A 27327-nucleotide genomic window follows, 5' to 3' on the forward strand; every position below is an offset into this window, starting at 1 on the left:
TTAGACTTAAATGGGTACCTCGGATTTATTTCAAGAAAATATTCCGCCTCCTCCATTCGAACTCACGACCTCACGAAGGTGGGAAAGTGAGTACTTATAAAACATTCAGATGATGATGATATTGAATTATTAATGTGGAGCATATCTTCCATCTTCCATCTTCTTCTATTATAAAACTCAAAGATTTTGAACGATTTCCTGGTGAGTAGAGACCGATTTTCCACACCCGCGAGAATGGTTTTGATTTGGAAGTCACTTTAGATGATCAAAACTACGTCGTTTTGGTTCTGATGGAGCGGATTTTGGTCTTTTGCAGGCGTTGGACATACTTAATTGAATGAGACACATTGATTCATAGACTAATTGTAGATACATGAACCAAGATGGACTGACACAGGATGGGATTTTTGGCTGACTCATGCGTTCCTCACACCTGAATGAGCCACATCTACCACTGATAGAGGTAGCCAAGCAAAACGACGTCATTCGATATTTTGTTTTTTTTTACCAAAAGCAATAATAAGACAAAAGATGGTCAGATCAGAGAGACCAGATGTGGCGAAGCTGGAAAGGTAGGTACATGTACCTGCTTAGGAAAACATATGTTATAAGACCATTAAGGAGAGAAACCATTGCAACTCTTCACAATAAATTTTTTTTCGTTACTCTGTAATTCATATGACAAATTAGTCGGTATTTTGTTCTCTGAAGTGTTTGGTACTTGGTCTGCTCAAGGTTACCTGAAGCTTTTCAAAACACAAACTCATTATAATATACAACTGCATAGCTTATCAATCATGCCTGTAGAAAGTGGAATGTTAAATTTTTTCTCATGGCTGTTTCAAGTGATTCCATTGTACTCCTAAGCAGCCAGTTTTAGTGAAAAATGAAGATTACAGGTAGTCAAAACTTTAATTACAAGGCCCGCAGCATAGCGCGGGTTGTTCTCTAGTTAGATGTATTATTGGTATATAAAATGGGTAGTTCACTTGGTGGTTGGAGCATATATATCTCAAAAAAAGGGAGTGAATTTGCCATGAATGAGAGAGTAGGTAGCTTGAAGTCATGGGGGGAGTTATCCATATTAGCCATGGATGAGATTGAATATTCTTTTTATCAAGCTATCCAATGCTCCAAAAAAAATTTCTAGTCATTGCAACAAAAGGAAACCCTCAACAACCATTCTTCCTTGGAAAAAGCCGTTTGAAAAATATTTACTATAAAATCCTAAATCGAAATTAAAAGCTATTTAAACCATTATCCACTACTTGTGCTACATCTAAAAATTCATACAACTTGTGAGCTTTCTCTTTGTTCTTCATCCTAATTTTTTTTTTATTGTGATTTCGGGTTTTTTTTAGTTCACTTGGATCAAAACTAAATTTATGCATTTGGTGTTGGAAATATTGCATGTGATTGATATATTTGTAGTTGTCATACATCAGTTGCTTTAAATTTGTCAAAACCGTAAAATAAGTTTCTATTTATATTTGGTGACACAATTCACCCCCTTTTGTACACGCTTAGGTTCATCAATTGGTTTCAGAGACAGGTTAGATAAAACATAGAATTAACACCCTTATAACACTGTATGACATACACAAGTAGTTATGGTGAGGTCGAGGAATTGTCCATGAATAGATGATCATTTTTCAATGGTTTGGATTTTGGAAAACAAGAATGAGAATCTTCTCTTTTTTTCCCTATAAATTCATGTGATCTCATCCCAAGAAATTAATCATTCGTCACTTCGCTTGTTATTTATTTATTTATTTTTTTTATCTTTATCTTTACAACATTTTCTTTTAGTTTGCTATCTATTACTATATCTACACCATTTATATTTCTATCCATTTTAGTGTACTATAATTTATAACCCGTGTTTTCAATATCTCTAGATTTTTCACCAACCCCTTTAGTCTCATATAACACATTATGTTAACCCTACGTCTAATCATGATATCAAGTAATTTAGTTAATATGTCTGTAAGTGACCCTATGTCTCACCACATATGGGCGTTGATACAACTCGTTGCTTACGAGGGAAATCCTAACATACCCTTTCTCATATATCACTATACTCGGGGTCTATTAAGGTATGCTCGTGCTAGTTCTCGCTCATTTATCATTGTACCTGGGTTCTAATGTAACGCGTCCACGTAGGAAAACCCCAACAAAAATTTCATTTTGACTCATATTCATAGGCTTGAGAAGACCTACTGCAAACTTCATTTTTTTATCTGGGTTTGGGATCATCTTCAAGGTACGCCTAGAAATATCTTTTTATAATATTTTGTATTTTCCATCTAACTTCTCTTTCTTGTTTTGAAGTTTAAAAATAAGAGCTATAATTATTCTATTCTTAGGCTATAATTTTATTTTTCATAGAGGTAAGCATAGAGTCATAGACACTCCAATATTTATTCTTTACCCCAATATTTCACGTCAAAATTGAAAACCAATCGTTTTTATTACACCATTTACAATTTTGTATTCAATCCGGCCGGCAACAGTACGCAACGGTACATGTAAGTACAATTATGAATTATGATATTCAAAAAGTTACCCCAAACATTTTCATAACCTGGCACGGCCCCATTTTAGAAAATAAAGATTGAAAAAGTTACCCCAAACATTTTCATAATTAAAGAACATGTCCATCCATTTCATAAATAACAGATTTCACAGGGACCTCTATTTCAAAATTGAAAAAATCAATAACGACAAGTAGAAGAAGAGGGACAGAGTGCCAATCGCGAGTTTAGATGACGATGGACAGAGAGAAGGAGAGAGAGATCGAGCTCGAGAGTGCAATGTACACAAACTGCTTGCTGTTGGGTCTAGATCCGGCTATCATTGGTGCCGGAGCATCCAACGGGACCCCTCGGGTTGGACTTTTCCGCCATTCCAACCCTAAATTGGGCGAGCAACTTCTCTACTTCATCCTCTCATCCCTTCGCGGTCCTGTTCAATCCGCCAAAGTAATCTTCTATGCATAATTGTGTGTGCATGAATAGTTAGTGTTTGATTCACTTCGATCTGTTCTGCTCGTCTAATTTTGAGATCTCTCAGGACTTCGATAAGGTGTGGCCGATTTTCGACTCGGCGCAATCGCGAGATTTTCGTAAGGTAATAATTTATTCGGTGCTCAATCAATTTTTCATTGTTTTCGTGTTTTGTTATATGGTCTTGGATTAGGGAATATTTATGGTGGAGTGTTGTTGATTAGGTAGTGCAAGCGGTAATTAGTGAGCTCGAGTCGCAGGGGGCGCTTCCCAGAAGTAATTCGAGGGTTTCATCACTTGCTACCTGCTGTGGACCAAGGTTGGTTTACCATACTCAATTGTATTTTCTTATTATTATTAGTTTTCTTTCTAAAGTGCTGCTATAGTTCTTGAATGGTAGATACTGCTGCTTTTGGTTGCTCAGAAATTTAAGTAACTATGCACACTAGGATATGTGTACCATGCTATATCTTTTTTTCTTTTTACCGTTTGCTTCTTTTATTAGGCCAAATGGTTATGTGGAAATCACTTACATGAATATTTTGTTTTCAAACTTTCTATTTAGTATTTTTGAAAAAAAAATTCCTGTAGAATTTGGCAACCCAGAAGAGGGTGATGTTCTGAAATCTGTTCATCTTTTAGTGTTGTTGCAATATTCTGCACCTTCTAGCAAAAATGTTGTTGAGCCCATTTTTATGAGAATGCCAGAAATTAATTTGCAGATATTTCATTGTTGTGGTTGGGTTTTTTTTTGTAGAATTAGTCTTGCTTACAGAGAAGAAATTCTGCTTTCGCTGCAGATTTGTTGAACTTTTGTGGCAGCTTTCTTTGCATGCTTTGCGAGAGGTTCATCGACGAACATTTGCATCTGATGTTGCTTCAAACCCCCTGCCTGCTTCAATGACAGATGTTGCCTTCTCACATGCAGCCACTCTCCTTCCCATAACAAAGGTAATGTAAATTTAAAACCGCACAAATGTTTGTGCAAAGATATAGAGCTATGTTTCATGTCAGTCGAGGGCACAAATGTTGATCTCCAAATTATCAAAATTTCTTAGCCATGGTCATGTTCTCTCTCTCTCTCTCTCTCGACGAGGGAACCCACTGAAAGTACATCCCACCAGACTCCACTCCAATGGTAAGAAACCCTAAACTCACAGGCCACATTCAATATCTGCAAACCATATGGGCCGGCTAAGTCTTGGACGAAGTCCAATGCGGAAATAACGCCAAATTGCGCCAGAGTGCTTGTTAGGACCTATGACCTCCCACGCACATGCGCTAAGAGGTTCAGAGCAGACTTGGATTTCTTTTTCCATTACATCAACAACCACCAAGGATACTCACCTGATTGATACAACTTCCTCTCTAAGCGTAGGGGCCCATGTGATCTATCTTGCTTATTGCTTGCTTTCCTAGGTTTTGCAACTTGAAACTTTTAATGAGTTACCTACTGAAAATGAAATTGAGTCACATAATGAAGGATGGGTTGGCAATCTAGAGTTTATGAAGCTAGAGTTTATGAAGTTGATAGACGCTTAGATGACATAACTTGAATTTTCTTTTTCTAGGAAATCGACGTGTATTTCAGTATAATGCTTTACCTGATCCTGGACGTGATATGTGATTAAATAATGGTTCCTTCACTGCATAAGTGCATATGAGTTAGCACTAGGTCCACTAGTATATGCCATTGGCCATGATGATTTTTGGTGCTTGTCTTCTAAATTTTGCATGTGAGATACCGCCACCTATGCAGATTATGAAGAGAATAATTTTTGTAATTTTGCTTGCCCTCCCTTCAGTAGTGATTTCTTTAACTGCTCGGCTTAGGGTAACATAGCTGATGCAAATTCCATCTTGAACAGGCTAGAATAGCGCTAGAGCGAAGGAGATTCCTTAAAAATGCAGAAATGGCGGTACAGAGACAGACTATGTGGTCAAATTTTGCTCATGAAATGACCGGAGAGTTTCGTGGTCTTTGTGCTGAAGAGGTAAAGTGGTAACTCATTTTCATTGAATTTAAATAATAGCATCTTAATTTGAGCTACTTTTGATTCGATTTATTGTTGGGAACTTCGATCTCAGGCTTATTTGCAGCAAGAGTTGGAAAAATTACACGACTTGAGAAACAAAGTAAAGTTGGAAGGGGAACAGTGGGATGATCTTGTATCAAGTTCAAGTCAGAATTCCCATTTAGTTTCTAAGGCAACTCGCCTGTGGGAGTCTATATTGGCTCGCAAAAGTAAGTAAAATTATCATGGTTAATTTTTCTTGAACTAGTGAGGCAAAGTCAGTTGGGAAATTATTTTGTGGGCTTGTTGTCTTCTATTCTTCAAATATAGTGCCTTAATATCTTTGCCATATAAAGTAGTATCAAGTTCACTTCTTTGCTATGATAAGGTGACTTTGAACAGAAAATGATTTTCCCTTTCTATCCTTTCCTGCAATGTCATGGTCTTATATTGATGTCTTTGTAGTTTACTGTGGATTAAAGCATCACATTGTTTCTCTGGCTGTAAAATGTTGCTATGCCAACAAATTTGAGTTTGGGTTGGCCATTCCTTTTGGACTCTTACAGAAATTAGTTAATGATATAGCCTTTATCTTATAAGCTCAATCTCCTCAGTTTTGGGAGTTTAAATCCAAAGATTTCCATGCAATGGCTCTCTGATTTCGGATCTAATTATGATTAGATGTCTTATGAAGCAGCGGTCAGATTTGTAGATTTATTTGACTCTCTCAATGGAATGCACTTATTAGCTTATGGTTTTGCAACTGTGTAAAATAGCAGGAGTTCTCCAATTTTTTTTCCCTCATGTGTGTTGTAGATTAGTTGATGATGGCTCATTGCTGGATAGTTCACATTCTGTTCTTGATAATAATATTTTAAAGTTGAAAATGCAGAGAAATTGTGTAAATGTTTCCATGATATTGTCTGTTGTAGCTTCAAATGAATAGTTCACTTTCTAGCTGTAGGTCATTCCAGTGTGTTTGTCCCTTTTAAATTAAATTACTTTTGTCCTTTTTCTTGCATAGTTTAAGTGGAGTCACATGAATTAACAATTGAGTTTTTGGTTCTTCTCTTTCTGAATTGTTTATCTGGTGCTTTCTTCATTTATCTGATATTAATTGCTCCTAAATGTTATCATTTTGGTGAATTTCGTTGATCAAATGTTATTGTCTGTTTTCTTTGTAAGTTTGGTGAAAATATTAGCTATCAAATCTACTTGATGAATGATGAGTCAACATTTAATGGTGCCCTATTTTTCCTTTTCACCGAGTAGACCATCCCTATATTTAATACTTCTGTCCCCAGGTCAGCATGAGGTTCTTGCTTCAGGGCCAATCGAGGATTTAATAGCTCATAGGGAGCATAGGTATTATACCGCCAATGTGTACCGTATTGTGTGCTGTAGATGTCAATGACACACTTATCTTCCCATGTATAATGTTCTTGTACAGATACCGTATCTCTGGTTCCTCTTTGCTTGCGGCCATGGATCAGAGTTCTCAGGCTCCTTACATAGATGCCCTATCTGCCCAACCTGCTGATATAGATTCAACTCGATTGGAAGACAAAGAACTTAGTGATGGATCATTTCTGTATGTAAATAGGGAGAAACTGAAGAACAATGTAGATTCATCTCATTTGCAAGTTAATGATGATACACATTCGCTAGTGGATGATAGAGGTGGAAGAGTTAACCCCACTGTGGATGTAGCAGAAATTATCAGATGTTGGACGCATGCATTGCAACGCATTCATAAACAGTCACTTTATCTGGTATGCCACTCATTTTCTAGTCTAAAGATGTTCAATTGGTAGAACATAATATTGGATCTTGCTATGGAGCTCCTTATGCGTCTGAAGGCTTGAGTTCAACACATTGAGCGTCTTTTCTTGATAAGATACGTGAAAATTTAAAATCCATGCAGCATATCACACCAAATTGGTACTTGTCTTGAAATATAATACTGCCTATGTTTGTTTCACTTCCCAGATGTCTGTATGATGATGATTTCACTTGCATTCAGTGAAGATAGATATGAGGGCTTGGTGAATAATTTAAATGAGTTAAAGCAGTGTTGAAGCTGCTTCATTCTTTTGTTCTAAAAATGAAGCCGAATTGTTCTTGGAACTAGATTAAAGCAGTTGGAACTATTAGAATGACATGATTATTCACCCAGATTGTGAAAATCCTTGTGGTTGAACTTGCAACTTATTTTGTACTAAATGTATGAACTTATATGAAAATGATGGTGCAAGTCACATCCTAGTTTACAAATCAGTGAAACACTGTAGCAGATGTTGTCAACTAAGATGGCACATTATTTGTGTAAACCATGTTAAATAACAACACATGTGTTTTGCCATTAAGAAAGAGGACTTAATTTTCCATTTGTTAAAATGCGAAAAGAAGATACAGAACAAAACAAGTTCACTATATTGTAGATTAAGTCCTTTTCTTCTTCTTGTTTTTTTTTTCGCGTTTAAGCTTGTTTTGTTCTTTATCTGTACTACATTGGCATGATCTCATTGTTTATTATATTTTATAGACATGTTTAAGTTTGTTCAATCTAGTTGATTCCCATTGATTTTCTCATAGACTCATGTAGCCAACCCCAAACTTTTGGGATAAAGAACGGGTTAATATAGAAAAATTATTTTCTACCTAAAAGATTTGTCTTTGTTGTGCCAGCATATATATAACCTCTTTTGGGGCAAAGAAAAGTAGCATGGGATGATGTGCTGGATTGCCTTATCCTTGTTGACATAATGAGATGCTATTATATTTAAACTGTTTTTTAGGCGAAAGCTAATGATGGAGAGGGTCCTGATATATTACGAAGTACACATGATGGTGATACAAGTGGCCATGCTGAGTCTTTAGCTGCAACTCTTGCTGAACACCACCAGCACCTGGCTAGTTTTCAGGTAGTGACATGACTATCACATCAGCGGGTCATTTAATGGGAGAATGTTTTTCATAATTTGAGAATTTTCATTTCCTAGGCATTTTTTATTTTATTTTATTTTTGTGTTAAATCTTATCATGTCATTATTGTGCCCAAGCTCTTTTTTAGCTTTTTTGAAGCAGATCAAACAAACTACAGAGTATCAAATCTTTTCCTTTCTCTTCTTTCTTTTGCAGTATCTGGTGAAAGCTTTTTTAAATTTTGTAGAACTTGTGTCTTAGAAGCAACACTGCTTTTAATGGAAATTTATTAAGAGATAATTAAGAATTGACTTTCCACAAAACAGGGCTGGGTGATGATAAATGAATACCTATTTGAAAAAGTATTTTTCCCTTCAATTGATGTGACCGCTGGACTTTTGTTGTAATCTGATTTATGGGTAGGATGCTTTCTGAAGGACCTTAATTATGATTTGGATTATTCAGTTGTCATGTTAGGCATTGATGATGATGACTTAACGGATGTTCTATTGCAGATTTATTTGACGTTTTGCATTTGAATTTGTTCATGTGCAGTTGCTTATTAACCAATTGAAGGAAGTTGCACCAACTATACAAAACTCAATAGCTGAGTGTACAGAGAAAGTGAATCGTATAACCTCTAACATACCTCCTATCACTAAACACCGTGGTCAAGCAACCTCACCTATACAAGCTCACAGCAGTGGACGGACATTGGTAATTTATATATCTTTTTGTGATAGTTGCCCTATTTCGTCAGGTTTGCGTCTAGGACCTCCCTAGGAGAAGAGGAGTGATACCATTCTGTCTATGCAGCAGATTGTAAAGATGCTGGTAGCAGATGAATGTTGTGCATTATGTTGGATTGTTATAACTACTTCAGTACGCTCAACCTTAGAGAAATCACTTGTTAAACTTCTAACTTTTTATTAAATCTTTATGAACTATTAGGAAAGTAGCACAGAAGATGTGGCTGAGGTTACTTCAAAAATGTCTAATGTTATGCTTGACAAGGTTTCGGCCAGCCCCCCTGCTCTGAAGCTCCCACAGTTATTTAGTTTGACTCCAAGTTCATCTGGGAAAGGTGGAAACATGCTAAAACGACAAACATTTGCTGCACACAGCAACCAATTAGAAAATATATCAGCAAGGAACTCTTCTGACCAGCCTTTGTCAGATAATCCACCACAAGGTTTTTCATATCCCTTGTCTCATGTTATGATCTTCTGCCATACATAAACTTAAGGGCTTTTTAAAGGCATTTAATTTTTCAGTTGTAACATAAAAATAAAGGGTGGTATTTGCTTTACTTAAATCGAGATTTATTAATTTTCTTTTGCTTTTGTAGATGATGACAATTCTTATGTTCAAAACCTAAGGAGGTCTGTAAGAGAGGCAGCATTGTCCATGCCATCTTGTAATTTGGAACCCTCAAAAGACATCCCTTCTGATGAAGGTTCTGAGCACTTTTTTGCACCTCTTTCAACAGCTGGGTTTTCACATCTGGTCCCTGAAAGCAAGACATCTTCAAGGAGTAAAAGATTTTCTGTATTTCAAACAGATGCTTCATTGCAAGAGAATAATATTTCTCGTGGTCATGTTTGGAGCAAGTATGACGATTTGCCAGCCGGTTTGAATAATTTTAATTCACTTCATGACTATGACCATATAAATGGATTTCTGTCAGTTGCTGGCTCCAACAGTGCAGTTTCTGATGTACAAAGGTCATTTTTTGAGGTTGAGGAAAGCCGGGATCAGGTTTTCTCACCTCCTTTGCTGATGGAAGCAGCCCTGTTAGCAGATTCTTACGAGGATTTACTTGGTATGTTTACTGTAGCCACCAAGTGTGCTTTTTAAGCATTTGATATATGCATGATAGGTGCCTCATTTTGTGTAGACTAGGTGAATCTAGTTAACTTTGGCTTTCATTCAACCTAAGATTTGCAGTGCTGTGTAACCTATATATGGATCTCATCCCTTGTTAGCCAGTCGTATGCCTGGCCAAGTTTGGCTAGAGAATCTCCTTTTCCATATCGGACAATGCTAGAGACCCCCAAAATTTGACCCCTAAAAATCCTCCAAATCTATGTAGCATTAAAATAATTATTGATTAAAAAAACACATATATGACCCACTACACATCCAACACTCTACATTAAATGGGGATCTTTTGGGGTCACTTTTGGGGGGTCTCAAGCATTTCCATATCTATGTTTATCATTTCTCCACCAAATCCTGACCTGCAATGCTCTGCCAATTCCATAGTTGGCTTAAATTTTGGCTTCTTTCTTTCCAACACACACTTTCACATTGAGGCTGAAGTATGTTATTACAAAATCCACTTTCATCCTCCAAAACTCCACTTTCATCCACTGAAACTGGTTTGATGAGGAATTGAATGTACAAGTCTGGGCTTATCGTTGTACCCTTTGATTGCAGCTCCTCTATCAGAAACTGAAACTGCTTTGATGGAGCATTGAAGTTCAAGTTTTGGCGTGTGCTCGTCTGCCAAAAATGATGAACACTTTGTATGATGTGGTGCTTGTATATTTCGCTATTCCGGTTCATTGCCTTTCAGCCCTCCTTTTCGGCACCATTGGTAGATTCTTATGGGGAAACTATGGACAAAACAGCACACTCTTTGACCGCTATAGTTAGATCGATGATATCTTATGGAAACCCAGCTTCGAGGCAGAAATCCCCTGAATTTTTCTCTTGGATGGAGTCTTTCTCAACGAATTTCAGGAGAGAACAACTTCAGTCCTTGAGGTTTCTAACTGAAATTATGGCAATTACTACGCTTGCAATTCTTTGCCGGATGCCTGCATTGTCATAGTACCATGCTTCAGGTCAGGTCAGTTTCACGGCTGATTTTTTTTTTTTTTTTTATGGACACATATTTGTATCTGACGAATGTGTAGTAGTACTTGTGATTTATTTGTGTATTTCTTAATAGATGGAAGTAGAAGGAATGACCAAGGTTGTGGAAATTGTATTTATAGTTTTATAGAAGAAATTTTTGTTTTTAATTTGTTGAAAGATTTAAGAGCACTTTTTTTCAAGATACTGAATCCCAAAAAGAAAACGATTTGAGGGTAGATCCAGTGTTGAAACACTGGGACCCATCCGGTGCATCATTTTGGTGTCACAAAAAAATTTAAAAAATTCTGAAAAAATCATAAATTTGTAGTATTTAGCATAACTAATATGACGGTATATTTTTTATTCTAAACAAAAATCAAATTCATAGCGATCGAACGTCGAATGTTTTGAGTTTATATTCTACGGTGTAGGTGTAGAAATTTTATGTTGAGTTTAATTTTTGTTTCGAACAAAAATGTTAAATACTATACAGATATAATCTTTCTAGAAATTTTTAAAATTTGGTGGACCGAATCGGTCCAGCGTTTTTCCGTGGATCCAGGGAAAAGAGGTCAATCCATATATATATATATATATATATACGAGATTGTACTTTAATGAAAGCCACACTCAATCTAATGCTTTGCATTTAATTACACAATTGATGGAAAGTTCGAATATATTGAAAAAAAAAGAGAGAGTTTCATTTGAATCAGCTTAAAAAAAAAACAATTAGAAATAGAAGTTTCGGACCAGCACACTATTTTTGAAATTAGTGTATTTAGGCTGAATATTATCACATCGAATTGGTCAAAAATAAAAGGGTCTTTATCAGTTCGATTTGATCATAACATTAAAGGAAGAAAAATCCAACTAGATTATCAAAAAGTATTTTGTTATTTTACATAACTATCTCCAAAAATATTTGTATCAATTTTATTTCACAAACAATACTGAATTCTCGATATAGTTCGAGCGCATAGAGTGTTAAAACAAAATCCAAATATTTGAGTTGTATATGGGTAAGTATATGTAAATTGGTGCGAGTAGTTGAATTAGAGTAGTTACATCAGTGTCTCTTAACAGATTTTATGTATTATCTACTCAAACGTCACGGTTTGATTTATATTATTTTAAAACTACAAAATTATATTAATATGATAGATTGTTGCAAAGATAATGCTACATCAACATCTATAAAAGGGTAGCTAAAATAAATACTTGAAATAATAATTCTCTACTTTTGGAAACCTACTTCAAAATTCTAAACATAATACAATGTAAATAAATAATATATCTTAAATGTTGTAGGGATTCATAATAATACAATTGCTAAATAGAGCTATTGTAAATCCTCAAAAAATAATAATTTGAGAAGATAAAATAAAATAAAATAAAAATTTTGTTAATAGATAATATTTAGTCACTTTATAAGTTATCTAGATCTTCCATGAAAATGTATAATTATTTTTAATTAAAAAAGATTATATATATATATGTAAAAATATATATATTAATCAGAAAAAAACAAAACAAGACGAAAACAGGTAACTTGCATCAATCCACCTCTTTCTCCACCTCAAGACACTGCAACAACAACAACCCCACGAAGCCCTCTACTTTTCAAATCTCAGATCAAAATCGTATTCGTTGAGATCGCTCTCTTTCTCTCTGAAGACGTCGTCGTCGGTGTGTAGGGGCCGGAGACGAGGAGATTATGCCGAGCGTGGCTGTCAAGTTGTACAGTGTATTCTTCAAGTTTCTCTTGAAGCACCGCTTGCAGAACCGGATCCAGAATCCCTCTGATGAGTCCAGTCCATTCGGCGTTACAAGCCGACCCGAGGAGTCCGTCGCAGCACCAAATCCCTCTTTCGAGGATGGTGTTGCTACGAAGGATATCCACATCGACCCTTTCACGTCCCTTTCTGTTCGGATCTTCCTCCCGGAGTCCGCTCTCAAAGCTCCTGAACCCGACTCGAAGCTCCAATCCAGGCCTCGAATCCCTGCGCACCCTTCCAAACAACATCTCGATCTTGATCTAAACGATAATACCACTTCCCGTCGGAACAGCTACGGCCCCTCCGGAATGCCTTCGCCTAAACATGAATCTAGAAGGAATAGTTACGGTTGCAGCAATGACATGGACGGTTTGAATTTGATGAAATCCGACGTTTACAGGGGATACTCACCTTCTATGGATAATGCAAGAAAGCTTCCTATAATGTTGCAGTTTCACGGGGGTGGTTGGGTGAGTGGGAGTAATGATTCCGTTGCTAATGATTTCTTTTGTAAAAGGATTGCAACGCTTTGTGATGTTATTGTTGTGGCGGTTGGGTATAGGCTGGCACCAGAAAATCGGTACCCAGCAGCCTTTGAGGACGGCTTGAAGGTTTTGAATTGGCTGGGGAAGCAGGCGAATTTGGCAGAGTGCAGTAAGTCCATGGGCAATGCAAGGGGTGGGGGCACAGAGTTCAAGAAAGGAGATGTTAACAGGCATATTGTTGATGCATTTGGGGCGTCCATGGTGGAGCCTTGGTTGGCTGCGCATGGAGATCCGTCTAGGTAGCACCTTTATCCCAATTTTGTTATTTTGCACTTAATACCCTTTGTAAATTGTTTATGGAGTAAGTGTTTATCAACCTTGCACCTCTACCAAATATGCAACTAGATTTATGAGAGTTCGAATTCAATTTGAAACATTAGATTTGGTAGTTTGGATTTTATGGCTGCTAGTATCCTTTTCATTTCTGCTCCGCTTCTGCTTGTGCTGTAGCTTTGTATTCAAACATGTACTTCATTCTAGTATGTTGCTCAATGAAGAAGGAAATTGGAAAAGACTATTGATCGGAGTTGTAGAAATTGCAATTTTATTCCTGGAAAAGAATATTAAAGAACATAGAAGGGATATTAATCATTATGCTTTTGCATATAGGGGTGTGATGGGCAATAACCAGAAAGAAATGGGGAAAGATGCTGAATGCTTCTGTCAATTGTTAGCATGCTATTTGGTTGCCCTTCAAACTTAATGTTTGTTTTTGTCCGAATCTTGTTAATCTTCCTGATTTATTTAGGACATACTGCAATTTACGTGGCTCTTTGAATTTAGTATGAGCAATATTTTTGCATATGATCTCCTCTGGACCTCTGGTAAGCTTGTGTGGTTTGGCACATTACATCAGATTTTATAGTTGAGAAAATTATGACGGGTACCTTGGAGGTCTTGACTAATCTCGTTGAATTTCTTAGACAAATAGAAAGCAGAAGAGAAGGGAGAAAAAGCTCTCTGCCTTTTATATTTGTATTCTAGTTGCTGATAATGTCTTTTTTGTTCACAAAATCTTGTTTCCCTTGTGGAAGCATAGTAAGAAAACACACCCTTGCCTTGGCATAGCAAAGAGAAAGAAGGGTCTATGCCAAAAGATACAAGGGTGCTGCATGTTATAGGAAATGGACGACCTAATATCTTTCATCTCCTCCTAAATCTTTGCTATTTTCAAAATTACTTGTTGATTTTTCATTTTTTCAGTTGGAAGATTTTTTTTGGGATTTTTGTATACCATCTTCCAGTGACTATGAAAGGCTTTCTTACATCTCTCTAAAATGCATGATGCATACAGATGAAAAGAAGCTGTTTGTTGCATTTCCTGGGGTGGTTAAATTTGGAGGTCCATTTATATATATGGGGGGCGCTGACTGCTGAGAAAAAAAAGTTGTATATCATAGTGAATATTAAATTTGATCTGTTTGGATACTTGTATGTAATGATCATTTGAAAGTTCTGTGAGGCAATATACCAGCAAGCTGAATTGTTGATTTGGCTGTTATGCTCTGGGCTGAGGCTTGATTGTCATCGGCTGAAGTTTAGTGTCAGGCTGTCAGCATCAATTGCTGTTTATGATTTTTTTTTTCAAGTTAGTAAGTTACAGTATTGAGTGTTTTTAAATGTGTATCTCTCAAACCAAGTAAAATTATGTTGAACTATCTTACCACATCTCTAACCACTGGTATTTACAAAACAGATGTGTCCTGCTTGGGGTGAGCTGTGGTGCCAACATTGCAGACTACGTGGCTCGGAAAGCTGTAGAAGCAGGTAAGCTCCTGGACCCTGTCAAGATTGTAGCGCAGGTATTGATGTATCCATTTTTCATTGGAAGTAGTGCTCCCACTCGTTCTGAGATAAAGTTAGCGAATTCCTACTTCTACGACAAAGCCATGTGCATACTTGCCTGGAAACTCTTCCTGCCTGAGGAAGAGTTCAGCCTGGATCACCCAGCTGCTAATCCTCTTGTTCCTGGACGAGGACCACCTTTGAAGCTTATGCCCCCAACACTGACAGTGGTGGCAGAACTTGACTGGATGAGAGACCGTGCTATTGCTTATGTACAGGAACTTCGAAAGGTAAATGTCGATGCACCTTTGCTCGAGTATAAAGATGCAGTTCATGAATTTGCGACCCTTGACATGCTTTTAAAGACCCCTCAGGCCAAGGCCTGTGCTGAGGACATTGCCATTTGGGTTAAGAAGTATATCTCATTTAGAGGTCATGAGTTCTCTTATTAGCAGAAGTTCCAGGCAGATTGTCCGTCTCGAGAATTGCTTACCTGGTTTGTTCTGTTGACTAATCCAAAAAAAAAGAGAGGTTGCTGCCAGGTGTGAATATATAACGCATCAGTTGTTTGTGGCCGATCCAGCTTTTGGGTCGATCTGCATTGCAAAGCCGTATCTTAATACCTTGGTCTATTCTGTTTGTTTTTGTAAGATAGAGAACTCTGAATTGTAGGATTAGTGAGTTGAGATATGAATTTTCCTGTAGTTGAGAAATGAATGCAGTCTCCATTAGAGCGTTCTTATCATTCTTTCTTCCTGTGTATTTAAACTATATCTCATGAATAGATTAAAATTAATGAAGCTCTCTCTCCCGCCATCTCTCGCGGGACAATATTTCATCATATAGTAGTCCTCCTTAGTCTAGTGATAGCCATTCTTTAGGATTTCAAACAAGTTAAAGGTTTGAATCCTCCTGGGATTTCAAACAAGTTAGCTGGAAGACCGCGAGCGCCACTCTGAAAGATTTGAAACAATAGCACGCCAGCACGGTGTGGGAAATGCTACTCGCTGTCTACATTCATTTAGCCTAGTTCTGGATGTCATTCTCAAGTGACAACATGAGAGCAAATTTCTCAGGCAAAGTTATTGAAAGAAGTGGGATTTCCTTGAGACGTATGCAGCCATTGCAAGGTAAAAAAATTTGTTACACATTATCGGGAATCTTAGTCCACTGAAATCAACAATTTATTAGTTCACTGTGAATACATAATGGTATTTGAACACAGAAATGATTTTTTGTTGGTTGTGAAAAAGCATGTGTTTTCTTATAAATTAACCCATCGCATGCTATTCTCCAAGCGATGTGGGTTATAATTCTAACACATACAACTTTACAAATGCCCACTCTATTGCACATTATTTTATTTTGTGGGGATTAAATTTCCCTGTTGCCTGGACAACAGCACAACCCACTTCCACCGCCGGTTAAATTATAAGCTTATAGTAAGTGTTATGGATAGTCGAGAACAGGCGGTAGCTTGTGGTCAGGTTACCTATCCAGGATCTTGAGATCCAGGGTTCCATTCTCACTAGGGGGTTGTGATAAGGGTAGTTTCCATCCGTTATGGTGGCCTTCATGCCCCTAGGGCATGACTTAGCGTGTGTGGCCTATGGGCCTTTCAAAAAAAAAAGTGTTATGGATAGATAGCCTTTGGTTGTCAGGTCAAATGTACACTCCCGCGATGTGTTGTTGTTGTTGGGCTTGGGCTGTAGATGTTGGATTTGTGGGAATGGGCCTGTTTTTGGGTCAGGTTTCGAATTTAAGGCCCGTAAAAGATAGTCCACAATTCAAATGTGACCTCTCATGCATTAAGGACACGTGTCCCTCTATTTTTCTTTTCCGATAGCAATTATTTTCACCTGCAATTTCATAAACGAAGAAAATGAAGTCTCTTTTTATCGCTTCTCTACTGTTCTTCACTCGGAAATCTCTGCTCTCTCTCAGCTAATTCCTCCCCTTGAATCGCATCCATATTTCCCAGTAATTCTCTCTCATTTTGCTCTCCTAACCTTACCCACATATGTAAATCCAGCTTTCGAGTTTTTGGCGAAATCTAGGGTTTCTTTCTTCTTCAAATCCGATACTCCCTGTTACGTTTATCTCAATTTAATAGCCTATAAACTCGCAATTTCGATTCAAAGCTCAGAATTTTGTGTTACAATTACCGGTGTCTAGTTTCGGCGTTCTGTATGCGGTTCTTGTTTGGATTTGATCTAATTGAGTATGGAGAAGGGTCTTTGTGTTGGCGATGTGGCGATGCTGGACGCGGAGCTGTTGCAGCTGCCGGAGCTGGCTCCATTGGCTTTCAAATCGAACCACGACTTTGCACAGAAGCTCTTTTATCAATGGCTCTCGCTCCCGGAAGCCAACCGGACGGTACTTGTTGGGAATGCAACCTCTAAATTTACTTGATGATTGTGTTTTACATCTGCAGCATGTTTCTTGATGAATTCGATTGGTTTCTTGTTATTATATTGCTCTTTATTGGCTATCTTTGGTTTGCATTGTTATTGTTATTATTAATATTTTTATACATGCAATGCAACGTACGTAGTAAAACATCTTCTTATCTATATGTTCACAGAGAAGGGTTCCGTAGAAGCTACTTGTACTAACTGTGAAGTTTGTGGTATTGGGTTGTTAATTAGGCTATATGAATTAATTATAAAGAAATGGAATAAGTAGGGGTTATGTGTTGGCAATGGAAGAGACAAATCACTGGAAGAATGGCTGAAGATTGCTCTGGTTTTGGGGAATGAAGGCTATGTCCAACAAATCACTATTTCAAATTACTGCGAAGATCCTGTATTCAATTTTTTGTCTAATAGTGCCAGGGATTTCCTTATACTCACAATGCATTTACTTTGAAAATTCTCTTTGGAATAAAATGCTACTGAATTCATATAGTAACCCTGAGAATTTCTATGGCACTTGGAGAATGAGAAATTTTTTTTGGCTTTGTGTCACTGTTGGAGAGAAAGAGGCATACTAACAATATGATGAGAGAATTTTCCTAAGATGATATAAATGTGTATATGGTAAAAGTTTTAGTGCTTTGATGTGTAAAGTTGAGAAATTATAATACTAAGAAAAGAAAGGAAAGGTAGGCCAATGAAGCCAGGGTTAGAAGTATTGGGAAAAGGATTTTGCAAGCAATAATGAGTATATTTGTAGCTTCAGACCGGATTGAATATAGAGAGAGAATCTAATCTCTTTAAATTTAAGTGATGCTAGGACTATCAAAGCCATGGGTGGAAGTAATGAATAACGATATAGACTTTATGAATAGAATAAAGGAAGAAAATGCACATTGATTTAGTTTATCTAAGTTGTGGTGCATGCTTTATCGTAATAATGTTCTCGAAGTTTCAAACATTGCCTCTTTGTAGCTTTCTCCTTAGCACCTTTTTGGCGCTTCAATAATATTTTATATTAAAAAGAGAAAAATGAAGAATGATAAGTTAAGCAACACCCATGCACAAGACTCCTGAAACTAGCTGAGTCAGGGACATACAAGATGTATGCATATCTTACTCCCACATAATTTGTAGAGAGACGTTTTCAAGAATTGAACATGTGACCTCTAGGTTGCACCCTTGTAATTCTACCACTGGGACACATGTTCGTCTATATTATTATTATATCAATATGTTACAATATTTCATCAGCGATTTTCTTAGCTTAAATAGCCTAATCTATATACAATTGCCAAAACTTTGACATGACAACCACGAATCACCTGCTGGGAAAAATGAAGAAGGATATGGACAAGAAATGGTTAGTAGAGATTGTAGCTTTAAACTGGCTTGCATAGGGAAAGAGAATCGGCCAAATTATTTTCGATGAGGGACTCATGTAGCCCCCAACTACTTGAAGGGATTTTTAATGATGATGATGTATCCTAATGGTAGAGTTGCAATGGTGCAACTTAGAGGTTAGAGATTCAATTCTTAGAAACATCCTCTCTACATATTATGTGGAGGTAAGGGTCTGCGTATATCCAACCTGTCCCTGACCCTGCCCATGGGAGTTTTTACCTTTACATATAAAATTGCCAAAGCTTTGACATGACAAACATGAATCACTTGCTGAAAAAAATGAAGAAGGATACGGACACGAAATGGTTAGTAGAGATTGTAGCTTTAAACTCGATTGCATAAGGAAAGAGAATTGGCCAAATTATTTTCGATGAGGGACTCATGTAGCCCTCGACTATTTGAAGGAATTTTTAATGATAATGATGATGAATCCCAGTGGGAGAGTTGCAATGGTGCAACTTAGAGGTCACATGTTCAATTCTTGAAACATCCTCTCCACATCTTATGTGGGGTTAAGGTTTGTGTAAATCTAGCATGACCCTGACCCCACCCATGGAAGTTTTTTACCTTTACCTTTGATGAATCCCCTTCGTTCATTTGTCTTTAGGTACTCTAAAACACAAGACTGCTCTCAATGATCACAACCTTTGCCGGTCTTGCATATACTCTTCTCCCTGTGCCCTTCTCAAGGCTACTTTATATTGTACATGAGATAACGGATGATGGGCTTATTGCATACTTCATTGGTGCTTTGTGCCATATATGAGATCAAACTTGAATGTGATACAATTAGTCTCTTAGATCTTGCAATTGTTTGTTTCCCGCTGTTTATGTTCTTTTTTTTTTATTGATGTGGATGTCATGTTTTTTTCTATTCAAAGGGTACCCATGACACTGCTACACGAACAAATGAGTAGCATAGCTCATAAAAGTAGCAAAGAAATGCTATATTGTGAGAACTAATAATTTTTTTGGCATGGCTTCTAGTCTTCTAAAAGATGGGTTAGTTTTTAAAGTATATGCGCTAGTGTAATGTCATATGGGGCCATTTATGTGAAAATAGAATCCATAGGTAAAAAGTAGCCACTTTTATGCAAACTTTTCGTGGATTAACTAAGTTAGGATTGTAAATGATGTTATTAGTTTTTTTTTCTTCCTTTGCTAGGTTACATCACTGCTTAGTGATGCCAAGGCAGGTGTTCCCCTGAATGTGCACGGAAATCCCTCTACTGCTAATGCTGCCGCCAGCAATTCATTACCTTCAATGTTTCCAGCTGGTAGCGCTCCTCCACTTTCTCCTAGAAGTTCTTCCGGTTCCCCCCGCATCATGAAACAGAGGGCCGGTCCTTCTAACTTAGGTTCTCCTCTGAAAGTAGTCAGCAAGCCAGCAAAAGAGTTGATACCTCAGGTTACTGAATCTCTGATATACCTTTTCTATATGGAACAAAATAATCTGGCTGCTTTTTTGTGCTTTTTTTTTATTCATATTCTGCTTTCTCTTAATTTGCCTAAAATTATTCTTTTGGGGGTGGGTAGGTGATATTTTTTCTATGAATAATTGCAGTTTTACTTCAAAAATGGCCGTCCACCACCAAAAGAGCTAAAAGAACAAAGCTTGTTACGTATCAATCACTTTTTCTATGGCCGCTCAGATGGACTACAGATACATGGTGAGTAATTAAAACACCAGAGGTCGTAATATTTTTACAACTCATTCTTAACTCATCTTTTCAATGTCAGAATTCAAATCTGTCACTAAGGAAATATGCAAGCTGCCATCATTCTTCTCACCATGTCTTTTCGGAAGAGTTGATGTTAATGGGACTGGTTTTGTAACAAGGTAAGCTCTTTTCTGCCACCTGGGTTTCTCTTAAAATTTTTGTAATTCGCAGTTGGCGAAAGTAATTTTGCAGTCAATGGAAACACGATGATTTTTTTCTTTGCTTGATTCATTTTGTGGCTAAATCGAGGCCTTTTCTTTGAGTGGCTATCCATTTGCCATCATTGCAGGAATACTATTCAATGAAAGTCTCCTTTCTGATGGTGGAAAGTTTTTGTGACTTATTTTGTGCCTTTCATAAGTTTAAGTATTAGAATTTAGAGGTCAATTCATAAATGCTGTGGGTATCTGAAAAGTGGATACAAGAGTTGTTTGTTTATTTCTAGTGCAAGTTTTTAACTTGGTTGTGCAGACGCGTAGTAGTGGGCAGGCTCATAGGATCAGAATCAGGTTCTGTGAAGAGCTGTTGGACACTTGCAGCCCTTCCTGTTAGGGTGATCAAACAGTATAAGTCTGGAATAGTTGCGTTTATATCTGAATGATAGAAATTTAGTTGCTTACCTTGGATCGTGTTAGTTGAGATGAAGGCAATAGCTGGTCTAACAAAACTAGTAGATTTTGGAACCAAAAATAGCTTTGTTTATTGGTTAGATCTCAGTCCAGATCCCTTTTTAGTGCACTGGGCAATGTTTACCTTTTTTCTTATAATAGAATAATTCAGACACTATGATCAACTTTTACCTTTTCTTATCAATTAAGCTTTCAACCCTCTTTTCAGTATGTAACAGAAATTGGGTACATTTTGTCGTCTTTCTTTTGCCATGAACAAAGGTTGCAGCTTTGTTTTTTTGCTTGAAAATATTTTATTGTGACTTACTTGAGTTTTTGTAGGGATGCTTTTATTGATTATTGGATCAATGGCAACATGTTGAACATGGACACAGCAACCCAAACGTATGCAATTCTGAAACAACCGGATCTCAAATACCTCACTCAGGTGACTCAAAATATTCTCTTCACAATCACTAATAGTATTTTATTTGGATAATGTAGCCATCACATTCAATGATGGAAAATATGTAAAAAGTTACTAGAATTAAAGTAAACATTTTTGCGACATCCACTAGACATTTTTTATTTCCTGACTTTGCCATTCACTTTCATGTATATGCTTTTTTGTACTTGATAATAGGACGACTTCAAACCTGTGCTTCGGGAACTATTGGCAACTCATCCAGGATTAGAGTTCTTACAAAGTACACCTGAGTTCCAGGAAAGATATGGTTTGTTCTCGGCCTATTTTCAGTTTTATCCTCCTACTCACTACCAGGCTGCTGCTCATAAATTAACTACTCTCTTAGGTCCTATGTTATTATTAAGTTGTCTGGATAATCTGTCCAACTTTGCAGATGGGCTTTGGCATTGTTTATTTTACAGACTATTCGTTAAATCTTATAAATTAATGACATCTAATAAAGTGTTGTCTGAAAGTTTGGCGCCATTAAAAATTCTGAACTATATTTTTTGTGGTAATTTAGTATTGATGTTGGAGGCTTATTCTTTGTGACATTTTCAATGGAGTATCTTGTTATATACAACAGTTTAGCATAAGCGCTTTTCATAAATTGGGATGCCATTGCATTTCTCTCATACATTGTTAAAAAAACAGACCTGACAGCCGTGCAATCCCTGCACACACACCAAAAAAGGACTAGTAGGATGAATATCTTTGTCGTCAATTTTGAAGTTGGTCTTTTTGCTTCTCTATGTACTTGGTTTACTATGGTATTGCATTCATTAGCATATATATTGAGTTTGCATACGTTTACATCTCGATATTCTTTAGTCTTGTTCTTATTGTATTAGCAGCAACCAATGTTCATACTGGGTTTATATTGTAAACACAAGGTTTTTAATGGACAGGCCTGACAGCAAACATAAACACCAATGTGAACCTTTATTGTTTTTAAGTCTGGATTTGTGCAATTCTTTTAGTACACTAGAGAGTCTATTGATTTCACCAGTTGTACTTTTTTTTTTCTAACTTACGATTATTGTACTGGGGCAGCTGAAACTGTAATATGCAGAATATTTTACTACATAAATAGGTCTGGAAATGGTCATCTTACATTGAGGGAGCTGAAACGTGGAAATCTAATTGACGCAATGCAACATGCAGATGAGGAGGAGGACATCAATAAAGTTTTGAGGTAGATTTACCTTCTGGGTACTTAACAACTTTTGTCATCAAGTGTTACATAAGATTTTTGGTAGATTTTGCATTTGAATATGTGGTCAGTAAATACTTCCGAGTGCTTGCATTCTATAACCTTGTCCTAATATAATCCTTGCACAGGTACTTCTCTTATGAACATTTCTACGTTATATACTGCAAGTTTTGGGAGCTGGATATAGATCATGATTTCTTGATCGAAAAAGAGAACCTTATCAGATATGGCAATCATTCACTAACCTACCGAATTGTTGATAGAATATTCTCTCAGGTTTGTTTCATATGATAATTTTTATTTTATCTTTCTTGTTAAAGATGTCACTCTTGTTATGGCTTTATCACCATATCAGGTTCCAAGGAAGTTTACGAGCAAGGTTGAGGGAAAGATGGGCTATGAAGATTTTGTGCATTTTATACTGTCAGAGGAGGATAAGTCATCCGAGCCGAGTCTTGAGTATTGGTAAGGATGAGGCATTTGATCTCCGTCTTTACTATTGGTATATCTATTCATATTTTAAATACTCAAGGGTAGTACAGTAGCAAGTTCATCTTTTTATGTTTTGCTATATTTGCACTTCTTATCTGTCATCTAGGAGGTTTATTAACTGAACTATCAGGAAATAAGCTATAAAATGTTCACTAGTTTTGAGATTTAATTTGTCTTCAATAGGTTCAAGTGCATAGATTTGGATGGGAATGGAATTGTGACACGGAACGAAATGCAATTCTTTTATGAGGAGCAATTGCATCGAATGGAATGCATGGCGCAAGAGCCTGTGCTCTTTGAGGATATTTTGTGCCAGATTATTGACATGATAGGACCAGAGGTTTGCCCTTTCTCATATTGTAATTGCACTGATTTAATAGTTTTTCTTTCATGTTAAAAGATGCACACTGTAGCGTGTTCTATGAAAAGTGATTTCTAGTGGGATCTATACTTTGCTCCATGAATCATGATGCTGGACAAATTTAAATGTTTATATTACCGGGTGCATCTGATGGTTCAGGGTTGGGCAAATTGGATATTAATGTTAAGAGTTCGTATAAGAAAAGATTTAGAATTTGTATAACAGAAGAATACTAGAATGCTTTGGCTAAAATGTTGCTATGTTGAAAAGTTTGAGATGGTTGATGTTGCTGTGAATAATGTGAGCAATAAGATGAGGTTATTGTTAGTGACCCGAATCCCCAGTTATAGAAAGTGGAAAGAAAGGAAGCAAAATGAAAGAGAGTGAAAAAGACAGCATAGCAGTAGGCACCTAGCAAAAAAATGGAATCAACTAGGAAATATTTTCATCTCCAAAAGTCCAATGAACTCATAAAACAATGCATAGGACATACAGACTAAATGATTAATCTATCTTCTCAAAATACTAGGCTTTTCCTGATTTTAACGAGTAGGCAAATACTTCTTGAGTAGGAAACTAAATGGTAAAGATTGGTTGACTAAAAGTGCATAAAGAAAAGGCATATAAAGTAGTAGCGACTCATTAATTAATTAGAACATAAAGAATGCTATGTAAAGCTTGTAGATACTTTTAGAAAATTCTAGGCATTAATGAAGACAAAAAAATTCAATTAATATTTAATACTTAAAAAAGTAGTGAAGTTACCCTAAAAAATTCAGGTTAATTGCCCTATCTGAAAAGTATATCAGTTTGTCTTTTAAGCAAGTTATTTGCATTTGTTAATTTCCAGCCGCGTCAGTACATGGTAATTTAGTTCTTTGTGTCCAAACAAATAACTTAGTCAGACTCAGGGGACCATTATCAAGTATTGCCTTGTGAATAGCTTTGAAAATGTGCATATAATATATTGTGGTTTTAACTCGAGTTTTTTGCACGTGTAGGATGAGAGCTATATCACACTTCGGGACCTTAAAGGCTGTAAACTTTCAGGAAGTGTTTTCAATATACTCTTCAACCTCAACAAGTTTATGGCCTTTGAGAACCGTGATCCATTCCTTATTCGGCAGGTGTTCAATAATAAAATTTGCATTATACTCTTCAATGATACGTTTGCCAAGCACTTTAATGGCTGTATACTGCTAACAAATGCTGATAAATGCTTTGATGGTACTGTGACAAAAATAGGAACGTGAAAATCCAACATTGACAGAGTGGGACCGCTTTGCTCATAGAGAATATATTAGACTCTCAATGGAAGAGGATGTTGAGGATGCGTCTAATGGAAGTGCTGAAGTTTGGGACGAATCGCTTGAGGCTCCATTTTGAGTTCTTTTTGGTAAGCCACTTCATTTGACATTTGACCCTACTATTGTTGTTAAATATATCCCTTGGGCTCTACTATTTTATACCCTTTAATTTTGCAAGTTAAATACCAAAACTGACTTCATTTACTTAGGTACTTAGGGTATACTTTACCTTATGGCTGATTATATGACGTCATAGCTTGGAATTGATGTTTTGGTTTTTGATTTCCACGAGTTGTAACTAGAACAGAGCAGTAAAAGAAAACATGGGATATGGATTATTTGAACCATTGTTGATTGTATTCGTGCATATCGTGGTTCTTCTAGCAAAACAGGGAAAAATTTGTACACCAACAGTAGAAATTGTTTTTAGTCAGCACCTCATGGCCCCTGCTTTTTGGCCAGCAGAATGTAGAATCATCATCATCGAAACCAAAATTCGAATAGTGGATTCTCATTGATTTCTCCAAAGTATTTGGGGCTGGCTACATGAGTTCATGAGAGCAATCAATGTGAATCCACTAATTGAATTCTTTTCCGCCATTTTTGGATTGTGTCAACATGAAACTTGTCTTGTGGTACTGGAAAAGATATCTGTTAGTATCCTAGATGACATGTAGAGTGTGCTTGCATTGTTCGTAGCATAGGCATAAATTCAAAATTCAAACAAAAGAATCTAGCATGCAAATCCTACGCACATCCGAGTAGAAATTTTCACCAACCTCTTTGCTATTGAGGTCCGAACTTGTATTGTTGACTTGATCTACTCACAAACACTTCACGAACAACTCCTCTACTGCCCAAAACTCTTCCTTAGTATTTCCTAGACTTACTTGCACGAGAAAAGCAAAGATTCTTCAGTTTGGTGAAGCTACATCAGTCAACGCACACCAATAGCACCAAATTAGGGTTTTGGGTTTGGTTTTTGTATTTGGGTAATCTCTCTCATTTGGCCACGAATTTCACTCACTAATGTCTCAAAGACTGTCATTTCGGAAAGTACATTAATGACTATTGTAAGTGTGTTCTCACTCCCTAGTGGCATACATCCAACACAGAGTATTTTGACTATTGTGCGAGTCTCACTCAATGATGAATCAAGTTGCACACGCAATAAGTGTGAGTCCAATGGCTTACTGAAGCTTGAGAACTAACGCACTCCCATAGTTATAAGTTGAACGACTTGGGTGATAGTACTTTACTGGCCGTGCATTCCTATATAAGTTTGTCAATACATGTCTCATCACATACACTAGTGCACCAATCCGAGAGTCCTCTCGAGTAGTTAAGATAAACTACTCTCCATGTTTGAGATATGCTCGCACTACAACCTGTATTAATGAAGTGCCTAACTTCAGTAATTTGGTTGTGACTGTAGTTTCGGATGCAATAGCTTAGATCAAGTATCTTTCTATATAATCACACCTATGGTGTATTTGGGACTTTGAGTATTCTAGATCCCTATATTTAGCATCCTAGACATTGATAGAACAACCATATAAATGCAATATAACATAAAACATTTAAACGTAAATGTAATATTAAATATTTATCTATAAATTTCAGAGTTGTCATTACTCATTACACATTGTATGTTTTTAGAACACTATCCCCAAGTGTGTGTCATCTTCTGACATGTTAGTCATGCACTAACATTATTTACACTTGAGAACGATAGAGCTATCTTTGTGGTATTTAAAAAAAGAAAAGAAAAAGAACGATAGAGCTATGGCTGATTGGCTGTACTTCCTTAGTTAATTTTTTACTGTGATTTTCATGCAGTTGTTAAGGAGCAGATTCTTCTTTCTTGCTGGCTGCCGGACAGAAGCGATCAACCAAACAATGAATGGGCAACACGGACGTCTCTTGAATCAAAGAAAGTACAAGTGCGGCCATGTGGAATATTTTTTTGTGTACCAGCTGCAAAGAAATACATGCAACTGTGTGCAAAATTGGACAATCAATCAATCAGTACATCTTGATTCTTGCGGAAGAGGCTGTTTTGCTGAGAGGGGATGGATTGAGTTCAGATTAATCGGCTGTTGGGGGTTAAAGTAGTTCAGAAAAACTCAGTATTATTTTTGTTTTTGACAACTTATTAGATTTAGTAAATCTTGAGCTTTCTTCCCCCTTTAATTTAGACCTTTGTTCTTTGAATGCTGTCTGTAAGTTTCAGTCGTTGGGACGGTGTCATTATAATCTTTAAATTATTTGTTTTTCCCTTTGGAATGGTATTTAATGTGTTTAGCATCTTTGAATATATATATATATATTGGCATGTAAGACTGATTAGGATTTAGGGTTTAGGGCGGTTAAAGAGCTCAAGGGAGAAACTTGATTGAACTAATAAATAGATGTTCCAAAACAAT

At 36.7% G+C, this 27327-nt stretch overlaps 3 protein-coding genes across 6 annotated transcripts; all 3 read left to right on the plus strand.

The window, feature by feature from the left end:
- Positions 1–2733: 2733 nt before the first annotated feature.
- On the plus strand, positions 2734–10982 carry LOC120000787 (AUGMIN subunit 6-like). Its single transcript, XM_038848918.1, has 13 exons — positions 2734–2981; positions 3073–3129; positions 3230–3324; positions 3806–3956; positions 4874–4999; positions 5094–5250; positions 6325–6385; positions 6471–6792; positions 7819–7944; positions 8501–8662; positions 8897–9137; positions 9294–9767; positions 10385–10982. The coding sequence occupies exons 1-13, from the start codon at positions 2766–2768 to the stop codon at positions 10423–10425; spliced, it is 2229 nt and encodes a 742-aa protein (XP_038704846.1). The 5' UTR covers positions 2734–2765; the 3' UTR covers positions 10426–10982.
- A 1355-nt stretch (positions 10983–12337) lies between these two features.
- Positions 12338–15711, plus strand: LOC120000530 (probable carboxylesterase 11). The gene is made up of 2 exons (XM_038848645.1): positions 12338–13369; positions 14827–15711. Exons 1-2 carry the CDS (start codon positions 12525–12527, stop codon positions 15365–15367), a joined length of 1386 nt encoding a protein of 461 aa, XP_038704573.1. The 5' UTR covers positions 12338–12524; the 3' UTR covers positions 15368–15711.
- A 1064-nt stretch (positions 15712–16775) lies between these two features.
- On the plus strand, positions 16776–27192 carry LOC120000482 (serine/threonine protein phosphatase 2A regulatory subunit B''beta-like). Of its 4 annotated transcripts, none has more exons than XM_038848575.1 (13): positions 16776–17291; positions 19899–20141; positions 20298–20403; positions 20474–20573; positions 21405–21510; positions 21706–21796; positions 22582–22723; positions 22870–23017; positions 23097–23206; positions 23417–23573; positions 24596–24721; positions 24840–24990; positions 26741–27192. In XM_038848575.1, exons 1-12 carry the CDS (start codon positions 17139–17141, stop codon positions 24978–24980), a joined length of 1623 nt encoding a protein of 540 aa, XP_038704503.1. In that variant the 5' UTR covers positions 16776–17138; the 3' UTR covers positions 24981–24990; positions 26741–27192. The 4 variants fall into 4 exon arrangements, with proteins under 4 accessions (XP_038704503.1, XP_038704504.1, XP_038704505.1 ...); XM_038848576.1 differs by having other exon boundaries at positions 17139–17291; positions 26749–27192; XM_038848577.1 differs by having other exon boundaries at positions 17139–17291; positions 26755–27192.
- Positions 27193–27327: the final 135 nt, after the last annotated feature.

The sequence above is a fragment of the Tripterygium wilfordii genome, chromosome 6 (assembly GCF_013401445.1).
Source record: "Tripterygium wilfordii isolate XIE 37 chromosome 6, ASM1340144v1, whole genome shotgun sequence".
Taxonomy (NCBI): Eukaryota; Viridiplantae; Streptophyta; class Magnoliopsida; order Celastrales; family Celastraceae; genus Tripterygium; species Tripterygium wilfordii.